General features: G+C 39.2%; 1 protein-coding gene across 6 annotated transcripts; it reads right to left on the reverse strand.

The window, feature by feature from the left end:
* Nucleotides 1-1,047: 1,047 nt before the first annotated feature.
* On the reverse strand, nt 1,048-25,918 carry sec31a (SEC31 homolog A, COPII coat complex component). Of its 6 annotated transcripts, none has more exons than XM_026173114.1 (28): nt 25,703-25,918; nt 24,514-24,593; nt 22,370-22,493; nt 22,078-22,276; nt 21,882-21,977; nt 20,863-21,003; nt 20,614-20,756; nt 20,101-20,200; nt 19,836-19,997; nt 19,014-19,166; nt 18,685-18,915; nt 18,515-18,589; nt 18,380-18,421; nt 15,088-15,387; nt 14,065-14,179; nt 13,362-13,540; nt 13,153-13,279; nt 12,824-12,969; nt 11,860-12,033; nt 10,284-10,520; nt 9,316-9,417; nt 8,734-8,836; nt 7,253-7,609; nt 5,567-5,622; nt 4,184-4,429; nt 3,205-3,324; nt 3,047-3,118; nt 1,048-2,509 (listed from the first exon to the last, which is right to left on the reverse strand). In XM_026173114.1, exons 2-28 carry the CDS (start codon nt 24,590-24,592, stop codon nt 2,330-2,332), a joined length of 4,059 nt encoding a protein of 1,352 aa, XP_026028899.1. In that variant the 5' UTR covers nt 24,593; nt 25,703-25,918; the 3' UTR covers nt 1,048-2,329. The 6 variants fall into 6 exon arrangements, with proteins under 6 accessions (XP_026028899.1, XP_026028898.1, XP_026028897.1 ...); XM_026173113.1 differs by having other exon boundaries at nt 4,184-4,432; XM_026173112.1 differs by having other exon boundaries at nt 7,208-7,609.
* Nucleotides 25,919-26,078: the final 160 nt, after the last annotated feature.

The following is a 26,078-nucleotide window of genomic DNA, read 5'->3' on the forward strand; positions in this document are numbered from 1 at the left end:
TCGAAGGTGAGAGTTCTGTCGCTGTCTATGCATCTGGAAGGCCCCTTGGACCACCCTCCTCAGGACAAAGGACCTTGCTGACCATCATCAGACTCTAGCTCCCAGCTTCTTGGTAAAAAAAAATGCTCCAGTTAAGAGGGGGATACTGTCGTGGTCCTGCAGTCTCTGTGCTGCTCACTCTGTCCCTGCCTCCTCTTCATTTTCCTTCCAGCTTCCCCTGTGTGTGTGTGTGTGTGTGTGTGTGTGTGTGTGTGTGTGTGTGTGGTTAACCACACTTTCTGTTGCAGAGGTGGGTCCTTGCTCCGTTTCCTGCTTCTGCTGTCAGCACACCTGGCGATGACAAACTTACCTGTTGGAAATGATCTGAGCTACTTGCTATTTAAGCTGATGGAATTCCCTCATTCAACGCCTAATCGTTTATCATTTAAGTATTGCATGCTCTGGCTTTAAATGAATGTAAACAGTGTGTGAACAATAACGTGTTCTTTAGTACCCTGTTGGAGAGACGAGAGTTTTCTTATTGATTGTAATTGTGTCAGTTTGTACAGCTAAAATTTCACTCAGCAGTGTTTTTTTGTTTTTTTTTATTTGAGCTCTTATTGTTTTTTTTGGACTGGATAAGCCTTTGATGAATAAATAAATAAAGTTTGGTGTATTATCATGAAAGTCTTTTGTACATTGTATGGAGGACATTTAAGAATGACCTGTGTTCTGCAGCTTGTCTTAAACTGTTTGAGATGATTTGAGCTTTGTGACGTGGCACCGGCAGTATAATGTAAAGATCAGTACACTGTGGGCATAAAGAAATGAATATTGTTAGTAACAATACTCAGCTAGGCTGTGATGTTTAAAAGATAGTCAGTTGGTAATAAGGGGCCCGAAGTGTTCCAAAAAACAACTGCATTAACAATAAGTTGCATGTGTAACAGTGCATTATATTTTAAACTCTGATTGTGTTATAAACACAAACACATATAAATGACCAGAATTTCTGCAGCCGTTTCACTAATGATCTTTCATTTCACAAACAAAATAAAAAACAATGCAAACTGTAAATAAATACTATTTATTGAAAATATTGCATGTCGTCAATCAAAAACAAAGACTTGTTTTCGTTTTATCAACAACATAAACGTGAGCTTGACCACTCAGACTTCAGCCCTCATCAAAATTGGAATGAAAATCAAGTACAAGTCTCCTTCCAGTTTCGTTTGAGGTCTGATTAATTAGCAGATAATTAATTCCAATGTCAGGGAAGGCGATTGCTAGCATTTGTTTACGCATGCATACTTAAAAACTCAATAAAAGCACAGCCTGTTTTTGAAAGGTCCATTGCACTCTGCTGAGCTTTATTATTACACTGAAAAACAAACAAACAAAAGAAGTAAAACATCAATGTCCTCAACACCTGGGATTACACTGCTCTGCACTGAAATATCCCACACACTTACTGTATCTTGGTCCAATGTGTTGTATGTAGTAACACTCGTGGTGAAAGTGAGTCAGTGAAAGCAGAAAAAAGGGTTTAAAGTTTAAACAAAAGTCATAGTAGATGCATTAAAAATAACTGGCATTTGATACGCACTGATTTTACTCCAAATACATGTGGCACGTAGTATTGCTTTAACCCTAACTGTCACTATAATGCCATGTTTTTAACAAATTCATGTTCTATCTGGTAAAATGAGTGATTATATCTGCAATCTTATTTGCAGGTCAACTGCAAAATGCATGCAAGTAATGATGCATTTGTATGTACAACTAAAGTGTTACTTTGTAGTTTTGAGAAAAATTTAGATATATTTATGAATTAAAGGTATATATGCATTAGTGTAGTGCACAAAAGTTCAAAGACTTTAAAGATGAACAGGCCGATACAGCTGCATAAATTTTGAGCCAACAGCATGCATCAGGAGTCTGCCACGATTCGCTGATTATCAACAGACAGGAATGCCCTTAAAATTCATTATCTTTATTTTGCTTTATCCACTTTTTATTCCTGATTCATATCTTTCACATTTGTGTATTAATTGTTGACTGATTTAAAAATAAATGCTTAGTGTCTGCTTGTCAGCCAGTCGATAGGTAGCCCCTTAACTGGCTCAGAATTTACTTTCACCACTGAGTGCAACTGACAGCATGGCTTCTGTTTGAGAAACGTGAATGGCACAAAGAAGAATTTAACAGTATTTTCATACATAATTCTTCATTGCTTGCATTGAACAAGCTTCCCGTTAAACTATTTTTTTAATACTCAGATCGACCCATGTCCGGCCTCTCTCCACCTGTGGTCCAGCACTCAAATGAGCTGCTGGCACTTTCAGCCTCATCAGATACCGAGTTTGTTGGCTTGCGTCAGCACCACCTTGAGTACAGGCATGAACGCTGAAGTCTCGCTGAAGTTGCTGTTGCTCACTATGTGGGTGTGGATGTTGAGGCCCTCTGTGTAGGATCGGGACTCTATGCTCCTGGCTATGTTGTGCAGTCCTCCTACAATGGCAGGGGAGAGCTGCACAGAGGAACAGCAGAGTTACGTCAGTAGAATGGCCAACTGTAGCAAATCAATGCAAAACACCAATTGGGAAACAGTCATTATAAGGCAGTTGATGGCATGAATTTTTGACTGAGACTACATTTTATAATATGTTTATTTCTTTATACATGAAACACCTCTTTTTAGAAGGAGCTTCTCATGTGAAAATCTGTTGAGTTGTTTAAACTCCGGAGGTCAAATTTCTTCATGTTTTGACTATTGGGCAAAACATCAGAATTTACTTTCACCACTAAGTGGTTCTCATTATCTTTCTAGTCTGCTTAGAGACAATGTGCACATTGTAAATTCACAGCATATCAAGGCACTTGCAGATGTGTGCATGGAGTATCACACTAACCTTATGATGACTAAATTTAAATACAGAAAATGATTTTAGGCTGTGAGAAATTTTTCACTATTTTCTTTACATTTTACAGATCAAACAACCATTTCACACTCTTGTTAAAGGCAAGATTCACTGTTGACCTCTGCAGTGGTGTGCTGGATACTCACTGTCTGCTCTCTGAGTTTGTCATAGAGTGCCTCCAAACGTTTGTTCGCGTCATCAAGCTTCCTCTTAGTTTGCTGTGAAAAGATCAAAGAACACTCAGTTACTCATCTAAGGGCTCACTTTGTTGAACTGCACTGTTAATTTCATTACATAGACTCACAGGGTCAGTAGCTACAGCCAAGCATTTCTGGATCAGCCCCTCGAATGTAGTCTTTAGGACGAGGTGCTCGTCAGGTATGGGTTTCTTCATGATCTTCTCAGCAGGGATGGACTGCAGAGGCTGAAGGGTAAAGTAAGAGGCGTGTCAACTAGTATTTACCAAAAATATAAAAATGTGAATCATTCATCATTAAAAGAATAAATTTCAAAAACTTATTCACAAAAATGATTTAATATGAAGGCAACAGGCAGAGTGTTACAGGCATCGCCCTAAAGAATGTAGCCTCATGGGCAGTGTAGTCCATGCTGCAGGGAGAATGGACTGCCATACCCGTTATGTGTCTGTGAGCGCGAGGAGGGAGAAAAAGAGTCGAAAAGTAAGAGATGTCACCCACCAGAAACGGGAGATAGAAGCATGTAAATATATAATATATGTATAGAAAGTTGACCCAGACAAGAAAGTAAAGCTAGTTTTCGGCTACGAGCCCGACACGGAGCCCGACGTATTAGCCAGAGGTCCCTTTACCTGTCTTATATACGCGCGGAAGATCGCTGAAAAAAGTGCAGCCTTACCTAATGTCCACCCTACTGTTACTCATTTTATATTAAGATTTAAAAATCTAGTTGCTATTGGTATGGCGAGTAACCTTCAGTAAAAGTAATAATTCACACAACAATAGTACATTCATGTAGTTGTAAAAAGCATGATAATATATTAAGTAATCCAAAGTATTCAGAATACGTTACTCTCATTGAGTAACGTAACGGAATACGTTACAAAATACATTTTGGGGCATGTATAATGTAATACAGTTGATTCTAAGGTATGTCTATTGGGGCAATGAAAATCTGGTAAGAAGCAGCAGTGCTAGACAATTAAAAACAAACACACAGATATATCATTTCCTCCAGACAACCATCTGCAGTATATCATATACAATCTATGGTTTAACATTTAGTTAAACCTGAGAGTTATTTACTTGGATCACATCTCCAGTGGGTGCTCCTGGTGCACCCTCCATGCTGGTCTTTGGCATTGCAGGGTTCATAGGTGGAGGGGAGAGCTGCTGCTGCTGCATGCCTGAGTAGGGGACCTGGACACCGGGTTGGCCCTGCATCATGGCCGAAGGAGCCCCAGAGGACATTGGCTGTGCCTGAGGGTCAGTGCCCAGCGGGGTCATTATGGGAGCAGTGATGGGGATAGGAGGGTTGTAGCTCTGTGGAACCTGCTGAATAGAAGTAAGCACAGTTTGTTTAAACTCTGTCATGGCTGTCTGTCTGTAACTTAAACACAGACATAGATGTAAACTTTACAGATGTGGAATTCCTTACTGTCCAGAAATCCATCTTCAATTCTCAAACTGTTCTAGTAGTTAGCTAGCCAAATGTTGTACCCACGCCATGTTTAAAGTATAATTATTTTGCAGTTGTTGCAGTTTTATAATTAGAACTGACAGCATCGGACATATTTTCATACTTTCACTGTTCTACTTGTGTAAATGCAAATACAGATCAGCACGTGTGAGCTTGTTCATCAGCAGCTAATGCTGCCTAAATGATATAAAAACTCTGCCTGTCTTATTTTGTTTTGGACAAAGCAAATTCAGCACACCAAAACATCAGTTTGTACTATTATCCATAATGAACTCTAAAGAAGCTTGGCATAAGCCAGAAAAGAGGGAGTTCAAAGGAAAAGTTGCCTCTTTTGAAATGTGTTGGCTTCATTCAATTGATTTCTTTGACAAAGACTCCTTTTCTGTTACTGACTTTACTTCAGTACTGGGTCTGTTGTCATAACAATAATTCTCCATACAAGGCCAGTCGTCATAGGTAAAATAAATAATGAATCTTATTATGTATTAACAGAAAATATAGAGCCAAACAATACAATGATAGCACATACTTCAAAATAGCTAATTGTCAAAGATCTTTTATGTGTTAAAACATATACACACACACACACACACACACACACACACACACACACACACACACACACACACACACACACACACACACACATATATATACATAACTTGAGTTACCTCAAAATGTTTCATATTACCATAAAAACTAAAACTGCCTCAGTTTTCAGCTTGCATTGCGTTTTTTCAATTTTCACTCTATATTTCAGATAATGGTACCTTTGTCCAGAGGAACAACGACAGGCAAAATGTTCACATTATTTAGGCAGAATCAGGTATAAACAGACCACAAAACGGCATTTCTCATCCAACAATTTCAATAACTACAAATAAATCAATTTACCTCCTCAAACTGCCTGTCGAACAGCAGCAACAGAGTAATATAAATGTGTCTTAATTCTAAAATGTGTCACTCAAACTCTGATTAATGAAACCTACCTTCTTTTTAGGGGCTCGGGTCAGGGCTGGAGGATCATTCCAGCCGTTCTGAGGCCCTATAATGGAAAACAAATCTGTCTCATGTTTTGAATTTTTATTACAAGTCCCCCTATTAGCATTTATAAGAAGTTTAAAAAATATAACCACATTAATTGGTTATTGATAACAGACTATGATATATCTCTAAGGAGCTATAAACATTTTTTTAGTTCTTTATTAATGCGCAGCATTTATCATTAATTCTTTTTTTCAGCAATGAAAACAATCACTTATCACTGCTTTACGGTGCCATTCCTTAAATGTTTAAACAGCTGCCACCTATTATGACATTGTTCAATAAAATTTAACTTTTATCATTTAAAAGTGACATTATTTTGTGTTACATACCATGAATTAAACTGCTTATAAATGCTAAACAGGTGCAAAAACACACTGTTAACCAAACTTTGATTTGTATAATCATTAGATTCTGTTATGTTTAAAAGAGTGAGTATTCACTGTGGTTTTCATTAATTATTGTGAATGTTAAAGATGATTGCATCGTATCAAAAAAAATGTTGTGCAAATTTCTTCCAGAATAGATGGATTTTATTACACGTGTGATTGTACGCAGGTCACAATTATACCCGTGATTTTCTCATACTCTGTGGAGCCATGCAAACTGTAAAAAGTATGATTACCTGGCTGTGTCCATAACAACTCTGTCATCTGAGCATTTAGCATTTCTCTCAGCTTCAGTTGGAAATGTTTTCAGCCATAGGACAACACTGATTTTTACACAGTTTAAACTGTATGATTACTATTATCTATGGGGAAAAAAAGTAGTCTGGTTTGTTTACGTGTTCATAGTTGGTGAATTCTCCCAACAAATCAGAAAAGGACAGTCTCGATTATCACTGTCTTGCTGAAAACCTGTGACATTGTTGCTTTTTGCAGTCTTTTAGAGCAGGACACTATTGATTCACACTTGAACTGCTGTCTGAATAAAATATCATCTGGTTGTGCTATGTCACCGGAATAAGTATAGGTGTAATATTAGCTTAATGCAGAAAGCATATTCAATTTCCATTGTAGTACTATTTAATTGATTTTTGTGCATACCTTCCTGCCATATATACTAAGATGACACAGGTAAATAGAAGCAAATTGAAAATCATTGCTAAATATGAAACCTACCCATAATTGTATGGGACATGTAAGTATTGTAAGATTTACATTTACAACATAAACATCTGCCATTTAGGGTTTAAAGTTACTGTCTATGTGGATAATACATTCTGAGTGCTTTTATTGTGAGAAATGACCTTCAGACACCCAATATGTTCCCTTTTTGTAAACAGTAACAGAAAACATATTTACTATTGTATAACCAGTGCACCATTTAAATGCAAATTGCTTTGATAATTAAGATTTAATTTAATAGTGACCAGAAAAAGTCTGTTATTATTCACATTATAGCAGGTAAGATGTAATAACCTGCACTGCAGGTTAACACTAATGAAATGAATTCATTTAGTAACTAGATATGATATTAACTGTTAGTGTAGGTAAACAAAGGAAACTGGAATCCTACTAGTTTTAAAGGCTGAGAGAATTTGTAAGGAGCACAGTGACAGTGAGGGTGATTAGAGGCATGCAGACCTGTTCTCTGAGAGGCGGGGATCAGCTTGTTGTCTATCTTTGTACCTGAGACTCCACTCGGTGGAGGAGGCATGTACGACACAGGAGATCCTGGCCCGCCATGCTGGAAAGAAACTCCAGAGGACGGAGGAGTGGAGTAGGAAGAAGAGCTAGGAAAGAAAAGAGGCTGGGAAGGAGGAGAGGAGGACAGGCACTGGTTGATGGGAGGCTGTCCAGGATAGACTGAAGATATTGGCTGAGACTGGACGGGCTGTGTGTACTCAGAAAGAAAGCCAGGGGGCTGAGGAGGGGAGGATGGCTCTACTGAAGGAGGTGGATGAGGAGGAACAGAGGAGTACTGAAGAGGCTGAAAGAGAGGCATGCCACCAGCTCCATGCTGGTACTGGTTGACCTGGGGGTAAGCTGGGAGTCACACAGAGGATGTTCTGTTAGTGAAAAAACTGTTGCATGTTAAACCAAGTGCACCATGCAACAGGATGGTTACAGTGCAGAGCATGCTGAAGTACTCAATGTTTTGACAAAGAGATATACAAACTGAACATTCTCACTTCCTGTTAGTAACTAAGATTAAGTATGACAGCACAGAAGAGATCCGACATTAGCGTTAAACAGCAAAATACTTGTTAGTGTTTCAAAGAATACACAAATAGATTAACTGGTGGAATCCTGTCTCCTTTATACAACATTTAGATACTGTTGATTCATTTCCCCATACATCACTGCAGCCTGAAGGAGGAGCGCATGCTCCACCTAACCTCGTTCACAAGTACAGTGCTTCAACACCAGTTTTTTTTTCTTGTAAGTGCAGCTTTAAAATATGCCAAAAATGATCAAACCTGCACAGCTCAAACTTGTGTGTTCATTATGTTGGTCTGATTTGGTTCAATGAAATTAGCTCAGTGTGCATCATCAATGAATAATAGCTTCTGTAGCCAGAAATCACAGAAAGGAGACAATAAAAGCAACTTTTATATAATCATCACGTTTTGAAGTTTTCCTCATGGTTTCAGTAACCCAGAGATAACTGTCTGTACACTGATGATTACACTGCAGGCCGGAACTGCAGATAGATGACTCGGGGCTTATAAAGATAAATAGTAATTAGATTTCTAGTATCTGTAGTTGAAAACGGGTATTACATTGAGCCCATTTGATGAACTTTTATCAACAAATATAATTTCGTAGCCCATGATCATCTAACTGGATCATATTGTAGGAATATTCCTGTTTGTTAGGTAAAAAAAAAAAAAAACTTGAATAAAACTGTATCAAATGTGTTTGAAATGTGCAAGCTGGTAAACTGTTTCTTACTGAAACCACCAAATGAAGCACAAACTGTGCATTGTATTGTCAAGGGTATGTGTGTGTATTAATGTAGTAATACAGAAAAAAATATATATATACATATTGATAAATTTGGGCCTAATGTGCAAGACAAGGTTGTTCTACTAAAATGAAATCTATTTTTTTCGTAAGCCAATGCCCCTCATGATAGACAGCTAAGTTCTGGAAGTGAAAACACTTACGCTGGTACTGATGAGAATACATGTAGGCAGGAGGGGAGGAGACTGGAGGAGCTGCAGCCGTGCCTGAGGCTGGAATGCCGTACATCGGGTTTGAAGGCTCCACCTGAAAAAGCAGGGACAACAAATCTGAACTCTTCCTCCTCTGTCCACTGAGAATCAACACTGTGCTCTACAAAAGCAAGTTATGTAGTGATTATAATAAAGCTTAGTTTTGCTAGAGGGCAGAATAGTCTTATGTTAAAAGAACTTTCACAGATAAAAGTGATGCAATAACCGCACTTCAGTGAAGCTTAATTTGTGCAGAAGGGCATGCATTTTGTTTTAAACCATGAAGAGTAAGCTATAAATCATGCAGTGATTCACATTAATTATGAGGCGGCAGCAGAAACAGATTGAATGAAGCTTTTGAATGCACTGTAGCCACGGAAGTACTAACAGGAAGTTCAGTGATGGTAGCTAGCAATGAGGGTTGGAAGCCATGGGAAGGTTTGGGATGTGGACCTTTGGCCTGCTCAGTGAAGCTTTTTAAATTGCAAAAGGAAGTGTGTGTCAAGGTTGAATGGGCGGTAATGCTCAGTATACCTTCTGGTCAGAGGCGCTGCCTACTTGAAGAGGAGGAGGGACATTGGGGAGGGCTGTGGGAGTTTGGTTACTCCAGGAGGTGACAGTGGAGGCTGCCCTCATCTGAAGCACACAGAAACACACGGCACATACCAATGATGGCCGCAGCATGGGAGGGGAGCACACACCAAACAACGCCACAATGCACAAACATTGGACGGGTGGACATAAGAGAGGACTTTATACGAGCCAAGGTTCAAATTACAAGAACACAACATCCTGAAAGAAAGTTTAGACACAGTAACAAAATTGCCCAGATGCTGATAAAAGTACCCACAGCTTGTCATTTAAACCCTGGCAAGAATGGACTGGCAAATGATGAAATGACTACAACACATCAGGAAATTAAAATGAGCACTTTGTCAGGTAGTTAGTAAGTGTGGAGATGTCAAATTTAGAGGAAGAACAGGAAATAGACCAGTCTGCCCTCAGGTCTGATATAAACTTAAAGCAAGATTCAACATGAACACATCAAAGAACAGATTAATCCACACACATGAACTGGAATTGTAAATTAAGGCTAAGAGAGAGAGATCTTCTCATTTCCTAGATTTAAAGACAGACATTGTTGAATAAACAAAACTCCCAAGAAAAGAAACTATGTTAACTATATTCTATGAAATTGTATTATATTGTATGAAAATGGTTATACATCTGTTTTCATTAATGTGGGAAAATGTGGCGATCACTTACTTGCAGTATCTCTTTTTTAAATCCAATTTTTTATTACAGTGTAGTTAAGACTGTGTATGTTTATGCTGGATTTCAGAATCTTATTCTTGGGTAGTTTATACATTTGTATAAAAAATTTGTCAATAAAATCATAACAAATGCAAATCAGAGTAAATGATAGAGAGATAAGAACCAAGAAAATCAGATCTGTGTGTAAAGACTGTTATGAGATGTAGTGGCAGCTCTGCGGAACATACTGGCTGGTAATACTGTGGCTGTGCTGGGGCGGAGGCGGATGTAGGCATGGGGACTGGTGCTGCTGGGGTGGGCTGAGGCACCATGGTGGGATGGACCTGGGTGTAAGGATGCCGAAGCTGAGCCCGAGGGGCAGGCAGCTGAGATGGAGCTCTCTGGGTTTGCACTGAAGCTCCAGGAGCCGACCCCTGCTGCCCAAGAGCCCGAGTGAGACGGTCACGAAGCTGCTGAATGGCAACCTGAATGGAGCAAAAGACCTGGTTAGAGCCTGTCATTCTTGATCAGGAAAGCTACATTGCATATTAAATGATAAATGATTTCAAAAAACACCAGTAACAGCAATACTTCTCAACTGATCACTTCATTTTTTTTTCCTTCTGTAGTTTCCAATAACTGAGCACAATAAAAAGTGTGCATGCCATCAAAAAAATACTGGAATAAAATGGTTTTTACTGTTTGTATGTTTGGTACCTCTGTTATTATTTAAGAAAAAAAAATAAGATGGCCTGTATTTATATAGCGCTTTACTAGTCCCTAAGGACCCCAAAGCGCTTTACATATCCAGTCATTCACCCATTCACACACTGGTGATGGCAAGCTACGTTGTAGCCACAGCCACCCTGGGCCCTCTGACCACCACCAGTAGGCAACAGGTGAAGTGTCTCATCCAAGGACACAACGACCGAGACTGTCCAAGCTGGGGCTCGAACCGGCAACCTTCCGATTACAAGGTGAACTCCCAACTCTTGAGCCACGATCGCCCCATGCGGTTAGATTAAGAATTATGAAACTAAACAGACTGAAAAACATTATACATTTTTATTGCTTTGCACACAGACAAATTAAATAACTCCATTTGTTATTTAAGTAAAAAAGAAATGAGCTTAGTAAGGTTTTTCGCTTAAGTCCCTCTATTTGACCATGTCTGTCTGGGGTCTGATGGTCCAAACCTGTGATGTCAAACTCATTTCACATTGTGGGTCTCATAGAGCCCCCTTTAACCTTAAATGAACCAAACCTGTCAATGTAAAGAGGTTTAACAACACACTGAATCCCTCAGATGTCTTAATATAAGAACTGACAAAAAAAATATATAAACTGACTATATAAAAATCTAAATTTCTATTGTTGAACGTGAAAAAGGTCATTTACTGTCATTTAAATGTCTGGATGTTTGCATGGAGAAGAACTTTATTAATGTAAAACTGTTAGAGTCCTGTTAACAGCAACACTAACAAGCTTGGTGAGCAAGCAGCATTTCAACCTGTACAGGTGCACTGCACAGACAGACATGTAATCCTAAGTAAGAACAGCACTAAAATGGTGGAGCAGTCCAGTTCAGTGATGCTTCGTTTAAACTGATGCTTTTAATTAATACCATAGACTCTGTTCATGGTCATGAAAACAAACTTATAACCAGTAACAATGAAAAACAGCAGGGATGATTAGGCCGAGTGTATTCATGGAAATTTATATCTCATTAAGGACAAATACTCCCAAATATTAAAATATTAAAAAAAACACACACACACACACTTTTCAGAGAGCAGGTGCAACAAACAGCAGCTGTGTACATACCTGGTTGCTGTTGTCAGGCAGATAGGTGATGGCAGTGGCCAAACTGCCCTGGGAGGCCAGCAGGTTGGCATACTGGCTCATCTTCTCAGCTAGCAGGATGCCGATAGCAGCGGGGCCAGAGCGCTGGGTCTGCTCTACTGCACGCCGCAGCACCACCACTTTCTCCACCAGGTCCTGAGGCACAGAGGCACAATATATGAGCACGACAACGTCATTAATTAAATATGTCAATGGTCACTTCGAGAAATATTGGCTTATTGCCAACTATAAACAGTTCATAATCCACAAGCTCCCTGTTTACTTAACCAGCAACTTTATCTACTTTAATTTGGCTTCATGTTTAGGACGTGCTTTCTATTTTTGTCTCCAGAAAACTGTCTCTTTAGCTGCTAAACACTTCACAGTCTTCACCAGCCAGTTGCTACTTGTGTCTGTGTGCTCTTTGGTGCTGGAATGGTAGCATATAGTTTTGTCCTGGAATGGAAATGCAGGGACACTGCAGGGTTAGGTGAAGATTTTCCTCAGAATTTCTTTGCAATGACTTATCACTTGAGCCATTACTAATACAAAAAATATTGGTTAACACAGATTTAAAGTAAAATTAATATTTTTGTTCATAATATAACGCAAAATGACGAAATGAAAGGTAGTGACTGTCCTAAGCTCAAAATAGGATTGTTTTGGTTCATTCCCACTGTAAAAGCTCTAATAAGCCACTGTTTAATTCCTGCTAATCAACAAAGAGTAGAAAGACACAGCTGGAGAGAGCTAGTGAACATAGAGGAGTGTTTAGCAGCTAAAAAGCCAGACATATTCCTGGAAGAAACAAAACTGAAAGATAAAAGACAAATTTGTTCAATCAAAGGAAAAGCATTAATAAGCTTGTTTCTGCCACCTACAAAGCAGCTAAACATGTGCCACTACACATTTAAAAAACAAAACATGAGCAGCAGAGCTTCTATACCTGCAGTGAGAGAGGAAAGTGTCCGTTCTGCACTCTGGTCCAGCAAGAGACAAGTTTCTCCACATTGCCAGCACAGATGTAGCACAAACAGGCTTGGGATTGTAGGTTAGCATCTTCTGATGCCTCCAGTCTGTCCCCGAGAAGGTCTTAAAAAATTGAAAATCAGGATGGACTGAATGTAAGTAAAGAAAATAGATTTATTTATATAGAATTTACAAAATGCCTGGATAGAGAAGAAAATCTAAATACTAAATTCAAACAGTAAGTCTTCACCTTAAAAAAGGTGATCGACCCCCTGATATCCAACAACAAAATACATGTGAACTAACCACAGAGGGAAGAGAACTCCTCAGGCTGAGCGTAGGTCATGACGGCTGCCAGAGCCTCCTTCCAGTTCTGAAGGTCACACGTCTTCAGGATGTCGTGCCAGTCTTTCATTACCACTGCATTGATCAGCTGCAGGACAAATACACAATTACAACACCAGTAACACGTTCTTAATCAAAAAACACTCAAGGAAGTTTCCCCCAGTTGTCACCTTGGTTATCTTGCTGTGTGATTTTGTAAAATACTTCTTCTGGGTTTTTTCTAAAAGTTCTGGCCCTCCAGCAATGGCCAATATGATGCTGTCCGCCAATCGGTTGTCATGGAGACAAAGCTCCACAGCTCCCTCAAAGTCTCCAGTCAGCAGAGCTTGTGTGATGAGCCCATCCACATCTGGCAAGAAATAAAAAACCCCATTATGTTTAGGAAAAAACCCAGTGGCAGGTGTGAGCTTCATAAGTGTGACATCTTCATGTCCAACAAACAAAGCCCTCCTCGAATGGCTTCTGTCTTTACTGGTGTGAGACCTTCAACCAATTTATAATCATATAACAGCTGTCTGCTTTAAAAGTATGTCTGAGCTTTTCTTTTATAAAGAGCTGCTTTTTCTTCCTCTACTGAAAGAAAAGTAAATCCTCAAAAGCAGCAGACTTAGCTGTTAAAAGTTCAGACATCTCTAACTAGATTCATTTAATACTGAAGAAAATACTAGCAATAATGAGTCAGAAGAGTATAAGTTTCCACTTAAATCCACCTCCTAGTGGATTTCTTTTTCAACTCTCTGGTGCCTTGCTATACACACCTTTGGATTTATCCTGCCACATATCCATACCCGTTACAATTTGATGATGGTTAAAATCCCAGGGCAAACAACAAATTACTGAGTTAATGTGTTGAAACACTGATAGTGCTGTTACCTTGACTAATGCTGAGATTGACCCCTCCTGCTGGTGTTGGAGCTGGAGCTCGGACCTCAATAGGGGCTAATGTCTCAGCAGGAATGGGCTCCTCATCAACTGATGCTGTCATCTCCTGTAACAACAGAAACATGTAATGATGCTTCAATCTTTTCTCCAGCCTTCAAGTGTTCCAGGATACTAAAGATTTTCTAACATAATGAAAGGCCCTGAGGCTAAACTTAGTAACAGTACAGTTTCATAATCATAATTTAGCAGGTTACCATGCCAACACTTGCTCACTAGCATTATAAAGTGCAGCTGAGACTCACTGAAATGTCCTTAGTTTTGTAAATTTCAGAAATGTAAGATTATGCAAAGTCATGGGATCAACAACTTCATGACAGGCCACCCCAAAGATGCTGAGATATTTTATTTAAAACAACAACTGCCAGCCTCATGATAACTTTAGTGAGCCCTCCACCTTCCTGGCACAGTGGATACCTGTGCCAAATTTTTGCTATTTCAATCAAGTAAATGTTGCCATAGCAACAAGGGTATACGTACCAAACTTTATAACAATTCATAGTTTTTTCTGAGATATTTCAGTTTGGACTAACCCCTTGAGCATGCCTAAAACCAACTCAGAATCCATCTATTCCTGCATGAAGAGTCAAACAGTGTTAGTAATCAGATTACATGGTTCATTAATTATAAAAAAAATATGCACACCCAGACAGGTGTTTTCAGCTTTCCGTAGTGTTCAATCAGTTTCCAATAGGTTGTTTTAATATTTGGTGACAGCTCCACATTACAGCCAAAATGATTTTGGAGTATTTTTTGTTCATTGAGTTTTCTCTATTATAAATTTAAACAATGTATTATCTTAATCACATTTTATTACTAATTCATGGACAGCTGTGGAAATAATGCTGTATTGATTCTCCTCAAATTATCTGAAGTTCATTACTGAAAACAGCTAAAAAATTTGCACTCCTGTAACTTTGCTGCTCAGCTCTTTTTAATGGGGAAACAAAGGTGTACCTGATCTAAGGGGATCTCTTCCTCCTCTTCCTCCTCATTCTCATTCTCATCCACCTCCAACTCTGGGAGAACCTGATCCAAATTTGCATATGGCTCACTGCGAAGAGCATCTTCTGGATCTGCCGCTGGTGCTGCTGTATCCTCATCCTCTGCTTCAGGAGTGGAATTGAGATCAAGCATGGCTGCAGGCTGAAGGTTTACAGCAGCAATCATGTCAAATGCTGCCTCTGGAGTGTCAGCAGGCGGCATGAAGCTGAGGTCTGCTAATGGCTGCAGCGTGGCTGGAGCGGGCACATCCACCTGAACAGAAGAGGCGGAGATGGATTCAGAGTCAACTGCATAATATGATCTGCCACATCAGGCTGAGGCTGGGATGTGTGCATCACCAGAAACAGTATGGATTCAGCTTACTGGGGCAGTCAGGTCAGGCATATATTATTTAATTGGTTTCAGCTAAAAAAAAAAAAAAAAAAAGTGGATTTAAATCAACATTTAGGGAAATGTGAATTTCAAACTGGGATCAGAACCTAAGTCAGACCAATATTATTTTCCATATGTCAGAGAATGAAGACAAAAGCAAAATCACTAGATTTAGCACTGGAGTAAAGCTCCTATTTGAGGTCACTGGTGGAAGCAGATGCATAAACACTGCAATACATTTATACAGAAAGTGAGCAGTGCATACAAGCGCGTGTGACAGAGTGCTTTCCTAAAGTGTGCGGCACTGCAGACTCAAGAATTTCCACTTTTTTGCTGTGATTGTGACTTTCAAATGTCGAGCTTCCTCTGAGTAATGTCAAAAAGCGAAGTTGAGTTTATAGCATTGAAACACGACTTTGTTGCTTACAACACTTCCCATATTGCAAAACATAAGACAGAGACAAACACTTTACATCTTTTCCGCCGTGAACTGAGGCTTTGACAAGCTGTAATTACTGCCAGCAGCAATCAGTCAGACTTTTTTATTCTTCTGTCAGTGAACAAATGCGAACAGATCAGAACAGGCTGAGTTGAATGGAGACCAATGTGGGGTGAAATATGGACTGCATAGCATAGCAGTGTCGTGAAAATACACGTGAGGAGCAAATAAAAAGTTTACATCAATGTAAAACTTTGCTCATTTAAGAAATGGTCTTGGAATGGAAAGACAAACATTTCAAGACCATAGGAAGTTTTTTAGAAGGTAACAGCTACATCCTTTTAAAGAGGCAGGCTGACCCTTGTAGCAGCTTTTCATTATGTTTAATGTTGCATGTAGTGTTGCATTTGTGTGCACCTGATAAATGTGAGCGTGATGGGATACAGTCTTTCAGTTCAGTTTTTGGAGTCCAACAAAACCTGAAGGAAATGTTACATTATTGAGCTGCTAAGTCTTCCTGCTATGAAAGTGGTGACACTGTGTGTGTAGTCCTTGTCTGGAAACCTGAACAGCGGTTTAGTGATACATTTTCCAGTATAAAACTGCTACTATTCATCATTAGACTGCAAACATTATGTTTAATGATTTTTTTACAAATTGTTATTAACTTCACCGATTGAGATATAATTTTGCTGCTTTACCCACAGAATGAAATGTCAGATGAGCAAGAATCATGTCAATAATGTTTTGATATCCATATTTCTTTCTTGCAACTAGGAAAAGCCTGGAAAGGTTTCATTCCAAAGTTGAAAAAGCAGGAGTTCTTGTTGGATTAGGGTTCGACTTTTTTGAGTTGCTTTTGTTTGTGAGGATTGAGGGGAAAAAATATCTTTCAGTTTAACTTTTTGGTGATTTCCTGCCTATTTGGAGCAAACAGATGAGATATAATTGTAAAGGCCAGGATGTCCTATTTCAAGCACACTGGGACTTAAGTCAAAAGATATAGACCAAAAACAAATGTCCATTACAGAGGACATAAATGAATAGGCTGAGTCTCAGGAGAGACTTAAAAATTACAAATCTCCATGACGCTTGTTTAAATAAGAAAATCTGATGTGGCAAGCCAATAGTCCTTTTCCAGCAATTTTACACTAAAGGAAAACTTCAAACCTGGACTGCTCAGAAAGCACAGCTCAGAAAGCACAGACATAAAAATATCTGAAGGAGGATGCTAGCTGACTAGTTAGTGTGTTTCCCACTACTTTCCTGTGCATGCAGTACTGTGCAAAAGTCTCTCATTGGCTCTCCAATGAGTGGCCTTGAGAAGTACTTCTCCCGGCTTCTCTATGTCTTTGGACATTGGCTGCTTTTTCACACATTATCAGTCCTTGTACCAGAAAAACTTTTTGCTTCCTTTTCATTCAGGGTGTTGTCTACATGCATATGCACTTTGTTACTAGCAGCCCATCACAAAAACATATCATTTGTTCCCATTTCATATTTAAGTTAAATCTATGAAAAATGTCAAAGATATTACAGTTTGACAAGAATAAAACAGTATTTTTTACACAGGTTGTGTGTAGTGTATCCTTTAAAAGACTGAGGAAACTGAAGAGTGGAGGACAAAAGAAGAAGATCTAAAAAAACTAATAAGAATTAGAAATAAATCCAGCAAAGACCTGATACAGGTCCCGAGAGACACATCTGGCCCTTCAGTTAATCCGTCTACTGTTTGACAAAGCTTCATCAGAAAGGCGGGGAAACAGGGAGAAAAGGCTGAGGTATGCCAAATTACACAAGAACTGAATTTAAAATCTTTGGCTCACATCATTATCAATTTGTACAGAGGAGGTTAGGAGAGAGTGTCTACAGCCCTTTGTAAAACATGGAGGAGGATATGTTATGGTTTAGACCTGCATTTCACTGAGTGGTGCTGGGGATTTTGTCAAAACTGATGGAATTATGAACACAGAAAAGTACTATCAGATTCTGATTCACAATGCAATACCACCTGGAAAGCATCTGATTTGCACCAGCTTTATTTTTCACCATAACAATGATCCCAAACACACTGCCAGTGCAGTAAAAGCAAACCTGGATAGAAAAACACTATCAGTATCAGTGTTGTTTGGCATTCCTAGAACCTAGATCTCAACATTATTGGCGGAGTGTGGGATCATCTTAACTAAGAACAGAAAAAAACTACTAAGAGCAGTTAAAGAAATGACAAGAAAGCTTGCTAACAAACTTCAGGCTATGTTAAAGGATAAAGGTGATCACACTAAGTATTGACTGTCACATTCATCTTTATTCACTTTTAAAGGACACACATCAGAGTGGCATCCTTTATCGCTGATACCCCATAAAGAGATTTAATGCTGAGATACTCCTTTAAAATTCACAATATAAGATTAGCTGCTTTGACAAGCTTACCTTCAGGGGATTGGCAGACTGCTCCTCTAGTGCTGCTGAAATCTGACAACAAATGGATAAATTAATCACAAGTTCAACTGAAAAACATGCGTAGCATCATATTTCACATGCAGATGAACAGATAACATGTCGCACCTTTAAAGCCAGCTCCTCTTTGTTGTACCCCAGAAGTTCCAGGTACTTGCTACGGATGTCACTTTCAAAATTAACCTTAAAACACATAACATCCACATTAGCATTATCCACACAAATTTCAGCAAAAACATTATTGATTAAAAATTGTGTTTTTTAATGCTTCCTCATACCTTAAGGAAAGACCAAACAGTTTTTTCAAACTCATTTTCAGCCACGTCGATCTTTTCCTGGCAGAAGTCCACGAAGTTACCTGAACTCAGAGTGGCCTGCAGCTGGTCGGAGCGCTTCAGAAAAGCTGTTTCTGTAACAACCTGGCTCATGTGCACAACGTGAGAAGTGGGCTGCTGAGGCTGCTGGGGGTTTGGTTTTGTATTCTCCAAAGATATCAGCTTCCCACCAAACTAAAAGGAAACAAATCAAAAAAGATTTCAAGTGTGCTTAAAAAAAGAAAAGCAGTCTCACCGTACTTTTGATCAAAGCTTAAAGAAACAGAACTCACTGCAAACGAGGCTCCCACAGGTCGGCGAATCCACTTGGGTGGCTTCTTCAGGGGGTTGACTGCAGCTGGAGTAGCTGGAGTCTGAGGCAGCTGCAGGGGAGGCAATGTTTGCCCTGTCCCAAATGGATCCATGTTCCCAAACGAGTTGCTAATCTGTAGGAAACACACAGAGTCGAGGTAGACAAATTAATATGAACAAAAATAAATAATTCACAGCTCTGAAAAAAGAGAGAAAGGATAAGTGTGGTTAATTTCAAGCTGACATTAAACTGAAAGTTTGCTCTGGACTATTTAAAATCCCCCTGGTGGTGTACAAAGGCAAAGCTGCTATAAAAAACTGTGTCATTTTCCAAATATTCAGGGACCCAACTGTAAGTCTAATATAAATGATGCTACTCTTATAGTTGTTTTAAATGTTTAAATGTTGTTTTTAAAACAATACTTTAACAGTCGTCGGTTTAGCTCAGTCTGGGAGCTTTTGAGTCTGACTTGCAGCCTTTTGCTGCGTGTCTTCCCCACTCTCCCTCCCTCTCCGCTTGCTTCCCTGTCTATCTTCACTATTCACTCCCAGCCCACTGTCCTTTCAGTGGGCTGGTTTCAGTCATTATGCAAATGTACTGTTTATAAGATTGGGGAAACCTGCAGTCAGCTGAGACTGAAGAAGTCACTTGGATGAGTGACGAAACGTTTCTCCCACTGAAAACGCTACGTCCAGATGAACAGAATCAACTTTTGGAGATATCTTCACTACTGCTATCCAATAAAGGCGAAATGCCAAAAAAAACCCAAACAATACTTTTATTTCAGGAGACTTAATCTTACCTGGTCAGCGTGCCTCTGGCTCTGTGCCTGGCTGCTCCCTCCCATGATGGAGTAGATGTCGATGTGTCCGTCGAAGCCCGCGGCTGACAACACAGCGGGGTTTCTGGGACACCACTGGATGTCAAAACACCACTGGCTGCTGGTGGGCAACTCGTACAGAACCTGAGGATTCAAGAAAATGACTTTCCAACCTCAGTGGCAATCATGAAATGATAACTGTGAGTTCACAAACATACACACACACACACACACCCAGAATTTTCACCTCTGCTGTGTTTGGATTCCAGCACAAAATCCTGCTATCCTTCCCACAGCTCAGAAGCAGCTCAGGATCTGCTAAGCTCCAGGCAATGGCCAGGATACCCCTGTCAAATGAACCGTCAGATGAAAAAGAGCACAGTTACAATCTTTTATTCCACATTATCAACACTATTTAAAGGTCTAATGGTTCTAATGGTACAGCTGAGCACTGCAGGTTTTCGCAAACATAGCTCAGACAGGAGGAAACTGTATTTTATGGACTAGTCGGCAGCAGTTTAACAATGATGCTACATTGAGTATTCCAGCAGCAAGAAAGAGTAAGTGGGCTCAAGTGTTTGCTATATCTTAGAATTATATTAGCTTATGGATCAAAGGAATATGATATATCGGGCTCTGGATACGCAGATAAAGCTTGTTATAAAGATACATTTAGTCTGCTTTGGTCTTTAGGGAGACTTGTTATCAGTAAGAAAAAGTATAAAACAGATTAGATTTAGACTGATTTATCAGTGCTTACCTTGAGTGATGCTCTAGAATCTTGAGAGGAGAGGTAGCAAATCGTAAGTCCCACATCTGGATGACGGGCATCCTGTCGTCCTCCGAAGCCAAGACCAGCTGAGTGGCCACCTCTGGGTTCCAAGCCAAGCCAGAACAATGCATCTGGAAAGAAACACGCAACAGTGATCTTAGACTGTTTAAGTTGAGTAGACAGAGCCAAAGGACTGGGAGAAAATGCAGCATGTTGAGGGTTTCTCTGACAACGTACTCTGTTGCTGTGGTCGCTAACTTTGATAATGAGGTCATTTTTGCGGAGGTCCCACACTGAAGCTCGACCCCCCGGGCTGGCTGAGGCCAAGATGTGTTGGACCTGTTTGTTCCAAGCCACACAGCTGATGTCTTCCATTGGCTTTAAGAGAAAAACATAAACCATTCATATGGACTGTTCATTCATTAGTGTCATATACAAATGTTAATTAGATACATGAATTGAGAAAAACTGTGCCCAACATAAAACTGACACTTAAAATATTTGAAAGATGATGATATAATAGCAGAGTAATACCAAAAAAGCACTAAATGGTACATTTAAGTATACGAAATGTACAAATGACAGTGGAAAGGTACTGTGTAGTCCTTACAACAAAAAAGCATCCAAATTAATGCTGATTCTAGTTATGGATTTATCACTAACTGTAGTAATTCTCCCAAAATGTTCAGCCTCACATTTAGTATAGTGAAAATTAACCATGGCATGTTGTAAACAAACTGACATTTAAAGAGTTAAAGTTCTGAAAAGGAAAACATTTTAGTCATATTTGATCATTAGAAGACCGACATTGGTTAAAAATGCAACTGGGTGAAAATGGAAAATGCCATTAGTAGATATTTATTTTGTTGTTATGTAATGGCCCTTTTCCACTAATACTTACTCGGCTCAACTCAGTTTTGGTTGTTTTCTAAAACAACTGAGCACCACGGTGTTGGTTTTTGTGTAGCCATTTCCCTTGTTAGAAGGTTTTAAAAAATGGCAGTTTTGATTGTTGTGAAGGAGTCATTCTTATGACTCATCGAGTGATGCCCCTGACTGGCCAATCAGTGGCGTGCAATCTGTTGACGTTACACTTTCGGACTGATTCAGATCGCTTCAGACCCCGGCCGAGTAGGTGCTAAAAAAGCACTTAGTAAGAGATACTACCACCTATCAAAAAACCCTAAAAACCAAGTTCAGCTGAGCCGAGTCAAGCTGAGTAAGTTCTAGACTAAAAGGGCTAAAATTCTTCATACTTGTGTTTTAGGTCCTGGTGTCATTGGAGAGCCAAAGTTATTCATGTCCCAGATATAGATTTCAGACTCATTTCCACCTGATGCAACAAGGTTTGTCTGCAGGAAAAAAGGACACAAAACACCAAATGAGTCACTGCCTTGAGTTTAAACCCAGCTTCAAGCTGAAATCCTTTGCACAAGGTGAAAAGCACCATACTTGGAAAGGGTTGACATCCAGAGCTCTCACTGGCCCTGTATGCTTGTCGCTCTCAACGATGATGGCGTCGCTCTCTCCGCTCATTATCTTTGCAGTGTCGTACAGGATAACATTGCCATTCTCCCCACCTGCGATGAGAACACCAGAGGGATGACCCTGGGAGTCCATACCATATGGACCCCACGCCAACTTGTGGTATCTGTGAGGAGGAAGAAGAAGAAGAAGCCCTGATTAACAGCAGGACGAAAAATAGAAAATCAGTAATATTACTGTGGAGAGTTCTTTATTCTACCTGTGACTGGAGGAGAGGCTGCCACATGATTTCATATCCAGAGATGGCTCAGCCAAATCCAGCTCAAAAAACTCCAAGGAGGCATTGGTACTGAAGGAGGCATCCAGCTGCTGAGCTGATGTTCCTGCAGGAATACAGGTATCAAACATCAACAATTAATAAAGCAACAGAAACTCTATATGCAGCTATGTTTATAGATTAAGCCATTTTTCTAACGCATAATCCAAACAATTTACAATCTTTGGTTTGCTGTAAAAATCTGCATTTTTTCTTGTCCTACATTGAAATTAGAAGAATATCACATAAAAATAAAAACAATAAAGCCTTTAAGTCCCATTTTTTATTAAAAATTGTTATGGATATTTGTCACTGCTTTCTGATCTTCAACAATAGCTGCACCACTGGATGAATATATCCACTATCACTCAATATTTGTGAAGGGGATTGTTATTGTGATCATTTAGCATTCTTCCTCTTTTTACTTCCCTAATAATGAACTCACAAAGCACAGAACTGAACAAGCCTGTTGGATGAGAGATGAAACATCTTCACAAAACTTTAAGTGCAGTTGTCTTGTTTTTTCAAACTCTTATACTATGTAGAAAGGTTTTTTGCAGTAGTGAGGAAATCTCCATTCCTGTGTCTCATAGCTTTCTGAGAACCCATGCTTAGGTAAGCAAGTTAGCTTTATCCTTGTTTTTTATTTTTTTGTTTTCTTGTTTATTTTTCGACCGTTCATTTTCATCTGTAGGGGAATATTCTAACAAATGGATTCTAAAGTCAAAATGTATGTAAGAAATTAGATGTGAAAGGTAACAGAAACTATGCTTGTTCAGCATGTAGATAAAATTCAGCCTAACTGTAACACTAATACTAAGTGGTTTACCAGAGACGTGCTGGCTTTTACCAGATTTATTTGTAGCGATTGAGGCGTTCCTAATCTCACTGTGTACTTAAGGTCACTAAACAAGCCGATTCCTTGCCATCTGAATCAGACTTTCAGAAGTGGACTTTGTGGTATGTTTTCGAAAATTGTCCTGCTGCATAACCCGGTTGATAAGGGCCAGGTAGGTTTGGATAATGTTTTTGTATCATTTAAAAACTGCATTTTGTATTTACTTGAGTTATCTTTATCTAATATTAAAACCTGTTTGATGATCTGAAACATCATCAAGTGTGAAAAATAATATGCAAACAAGGAAACAAAACAAGCTGTTAAGATAAATGCTCTATTTATATCATCAGTCCAGAGCATTTTATCCCTCATACAACTGATTCTTGGGGATGTGCAGCATCATTTATTTGGCAAATTTTGCCTTTCTAGTATCCATCCATTCTTAAACTGTGATATTACATATCTGCATGGTACTGCTCATTATTTGAGGAAAAAAAACCTTCCAGCTATTTCTGCAAAAATAAGTTAAATAAATTCTTTTAAAAGTGTATTTTACTAATAAGAATAGCTCATATGATCAATTACTATCTAATACATTTACTATATCATGTCAAATATGTAAAACAGGGATTAAACAACAGTATGATGGCTAAAATTGAAACAGAAGAAAACCCAGCTGAAATGGGACAGAACATTTTCTGTTGGTGTACATTCAAAAAAAACCTGACGAGAGCTGCGGAGCATTTTAAAGACTATGGAAATGGATGGTGAGAGACTGTATTAGTTCATGTGCCTTACAGTCCTGACAACAGAAAATGTGGTAGCATCACATTAAGTGTAAATTACAGATAAAATACTCTATTCATTAACACCAACTACAGTTTGTACAGTCACACCATAACAACTCTGTCTCCAGAGGTGCGGAGTTGATTTATCATTCATTCTTATTTAGTGAATATGGGTTAAAAGTTCACTGATAGCACCCACTTTTACAAATATTTGCCCTGGCCTCCTGCTATTTTCATAATAAGGACAACTTCATAGAGAATTCTGAAGCCTGCATCGTCTTCACATGATTAAATGTCCCACATGCTTGCAGCCCTAAATATACAACACTAAACATGTCATTTTCCACTTAAAGAGGCTGTGAAAATGGCTGAAGTAACTGACATAAATGATGTAATTTCATGTCAAAGTGACAGACGGCAGCAGATGCACGCCTGTACTGATGCTCTCTGCATGCTCATACCTGTTGCCAGGTAGATGGGGTGGTGCTGTGCAGGACTCCAGCTCTGGATGGCTGTGCGGTTGATCACTTTAAGTTTCATCCTTGAGAAATAAGGGCATAGTTTGAACGACTGTGCAGTGATTATTACAATTTATTTATGACACTTTTCTCTCACTTTAGCGTTCAGAATAACCAGATATTGAATCCTTTCATGTAGTTTCGTTTCTATGACAATAAAAAAGAGCTTAAACGATCAGTTTCAAATGAAGTGGCTAAATACAATGCTTTTTAATGGTAGCTTTATAAAGGTTAACATGTGCAGTTTTTTCTTAGCGTTTCCCCAAGGTATGATCACTTTAGAGGTTCCAGCTTTAGAGGTTCCAGCTGAATCTTACTGAATTGTTTATTTGAGTTATAGCATCGTTTACCACATTGTAAACACTGTTAAGTGTTCATTAGACACTTATGACAGGCTGGATATATAAGCAGAAATCTGCTGTGGAAACAAAAATCAATATTGATAACTTTTTATGTGTTGACTTTTCTATCAGTTCAACCACAACACAACATCTTCATGGAGTTGCATTTATTGCAGGACTGCTATGGATTATTTTCCGTTAGGTGTGCTAACAATATCAAAGAATTTTAATACCATATTAATAACGACTTTCAAAAGTGTGAATCTGTCTCTTTTACATCGAGGGGAGCGGACCGCTTAATAAACAAGTAGTTACAGTTTTACACACGCTTTCCCATTCATCTTGCTGCTGTAATAAATACACTAGTTACAGAGTAACAAAGGCCTGCTCTGACTGGCACTAATTATCACACGCTTTGTGTAGCTCGGGGCTGTGTCGGGAAAGGACATCAGAAATGCTACATTTAGCTTTAAAAGAAGTTTTGCAGTCGTTTGGTTAAAATTACAAAATAAAAGTCCTTGCTAGCAGCAAGCTAACAGCTGGTGGACCAATTAAAAGCCACACAGCCGTGTCGTTTATGAGCCTCGAATAATACGAGAAATGCGCGTAAATGTATTGTCACTTCTTGTACATGTTTACTACGACATGGTTCAGCTTGGACTAATGCAGCTGCAATGAGATATTGTGTTTAGAAGCCTGCTAGCTACCTGCAGGGACATATGAGAGAAGAAACAGTTACACACTCACACAAACCCGCACACAGATCTTATTACTTCACTAAAGCAGCTTACCTTCTCTTCTTCTCTTCTTTTCACATGAACGCACACATTAAAAAAAGAGTAGGCAAACACTAACTGTCTCCGCCCGTACAGGTTCCCCTTTCGATTCTGCTCAGGGATTTACAGCTGTAGAAACAGAAGAAGAGGCTACCGGGTCCCGGCTGCGGACTCGAGACAGATTTCCACGTCCCCACTGGTCTCCATCAACGTGGCACTAAGCAACAGCCTCCTCCTGCCACGAAGAAGAACGACTTCCGGGGGAGCTTTTCCCTGTTTGCTAACTTATGCTAATGTTAAGATTTTTATAATAAACGCTAAAAATATTAGTAATAACTATTTTATGTGAGCATTTATCATTTTAAAGTGTTTCTTTATTAAGGAGTAGGAA

The sequence above is a fragment of the Astatotilapia calliptera genome, chromosome 7 (assembly GCF_900246225.1).
Source record: "Astatotilapia calliptera chromosome 7, fAstCal1.2, whole genome shotgun sequence".
Classification (NCBI taxonomy): Eukaryota; Metazoa; Chordata; class Actinopteri; order Cichliformes; family Cichlidae; genus Astatotilapia; species Astatotilapia calliptera.

Bases quoted from the DNA above. Each gene is read 5' to 3' on its own strand.
- sec31a (XM_026173111.1), bottom strand. From the start codon at position 24,592: ATGAAACTTAAAGTGATCAACCGCACAGCCATCCAGAGCTGGAGTCCT. The intron at 9,418-10,283 runs GTATGTTCCGCA...TGTGTGCTTCAG, and splicing joins AGCCACAGTATTACCAGCCA to ATGAGGGCAGCCTCCACTGT. The intron at 4,433-5,566 runs GTAGGTTTCATT...ACTTCTATTCAG, and splicing joins CCCGAGCCCCTAAAAAGAAG to CAGGTTCCACAGAGCTACAA.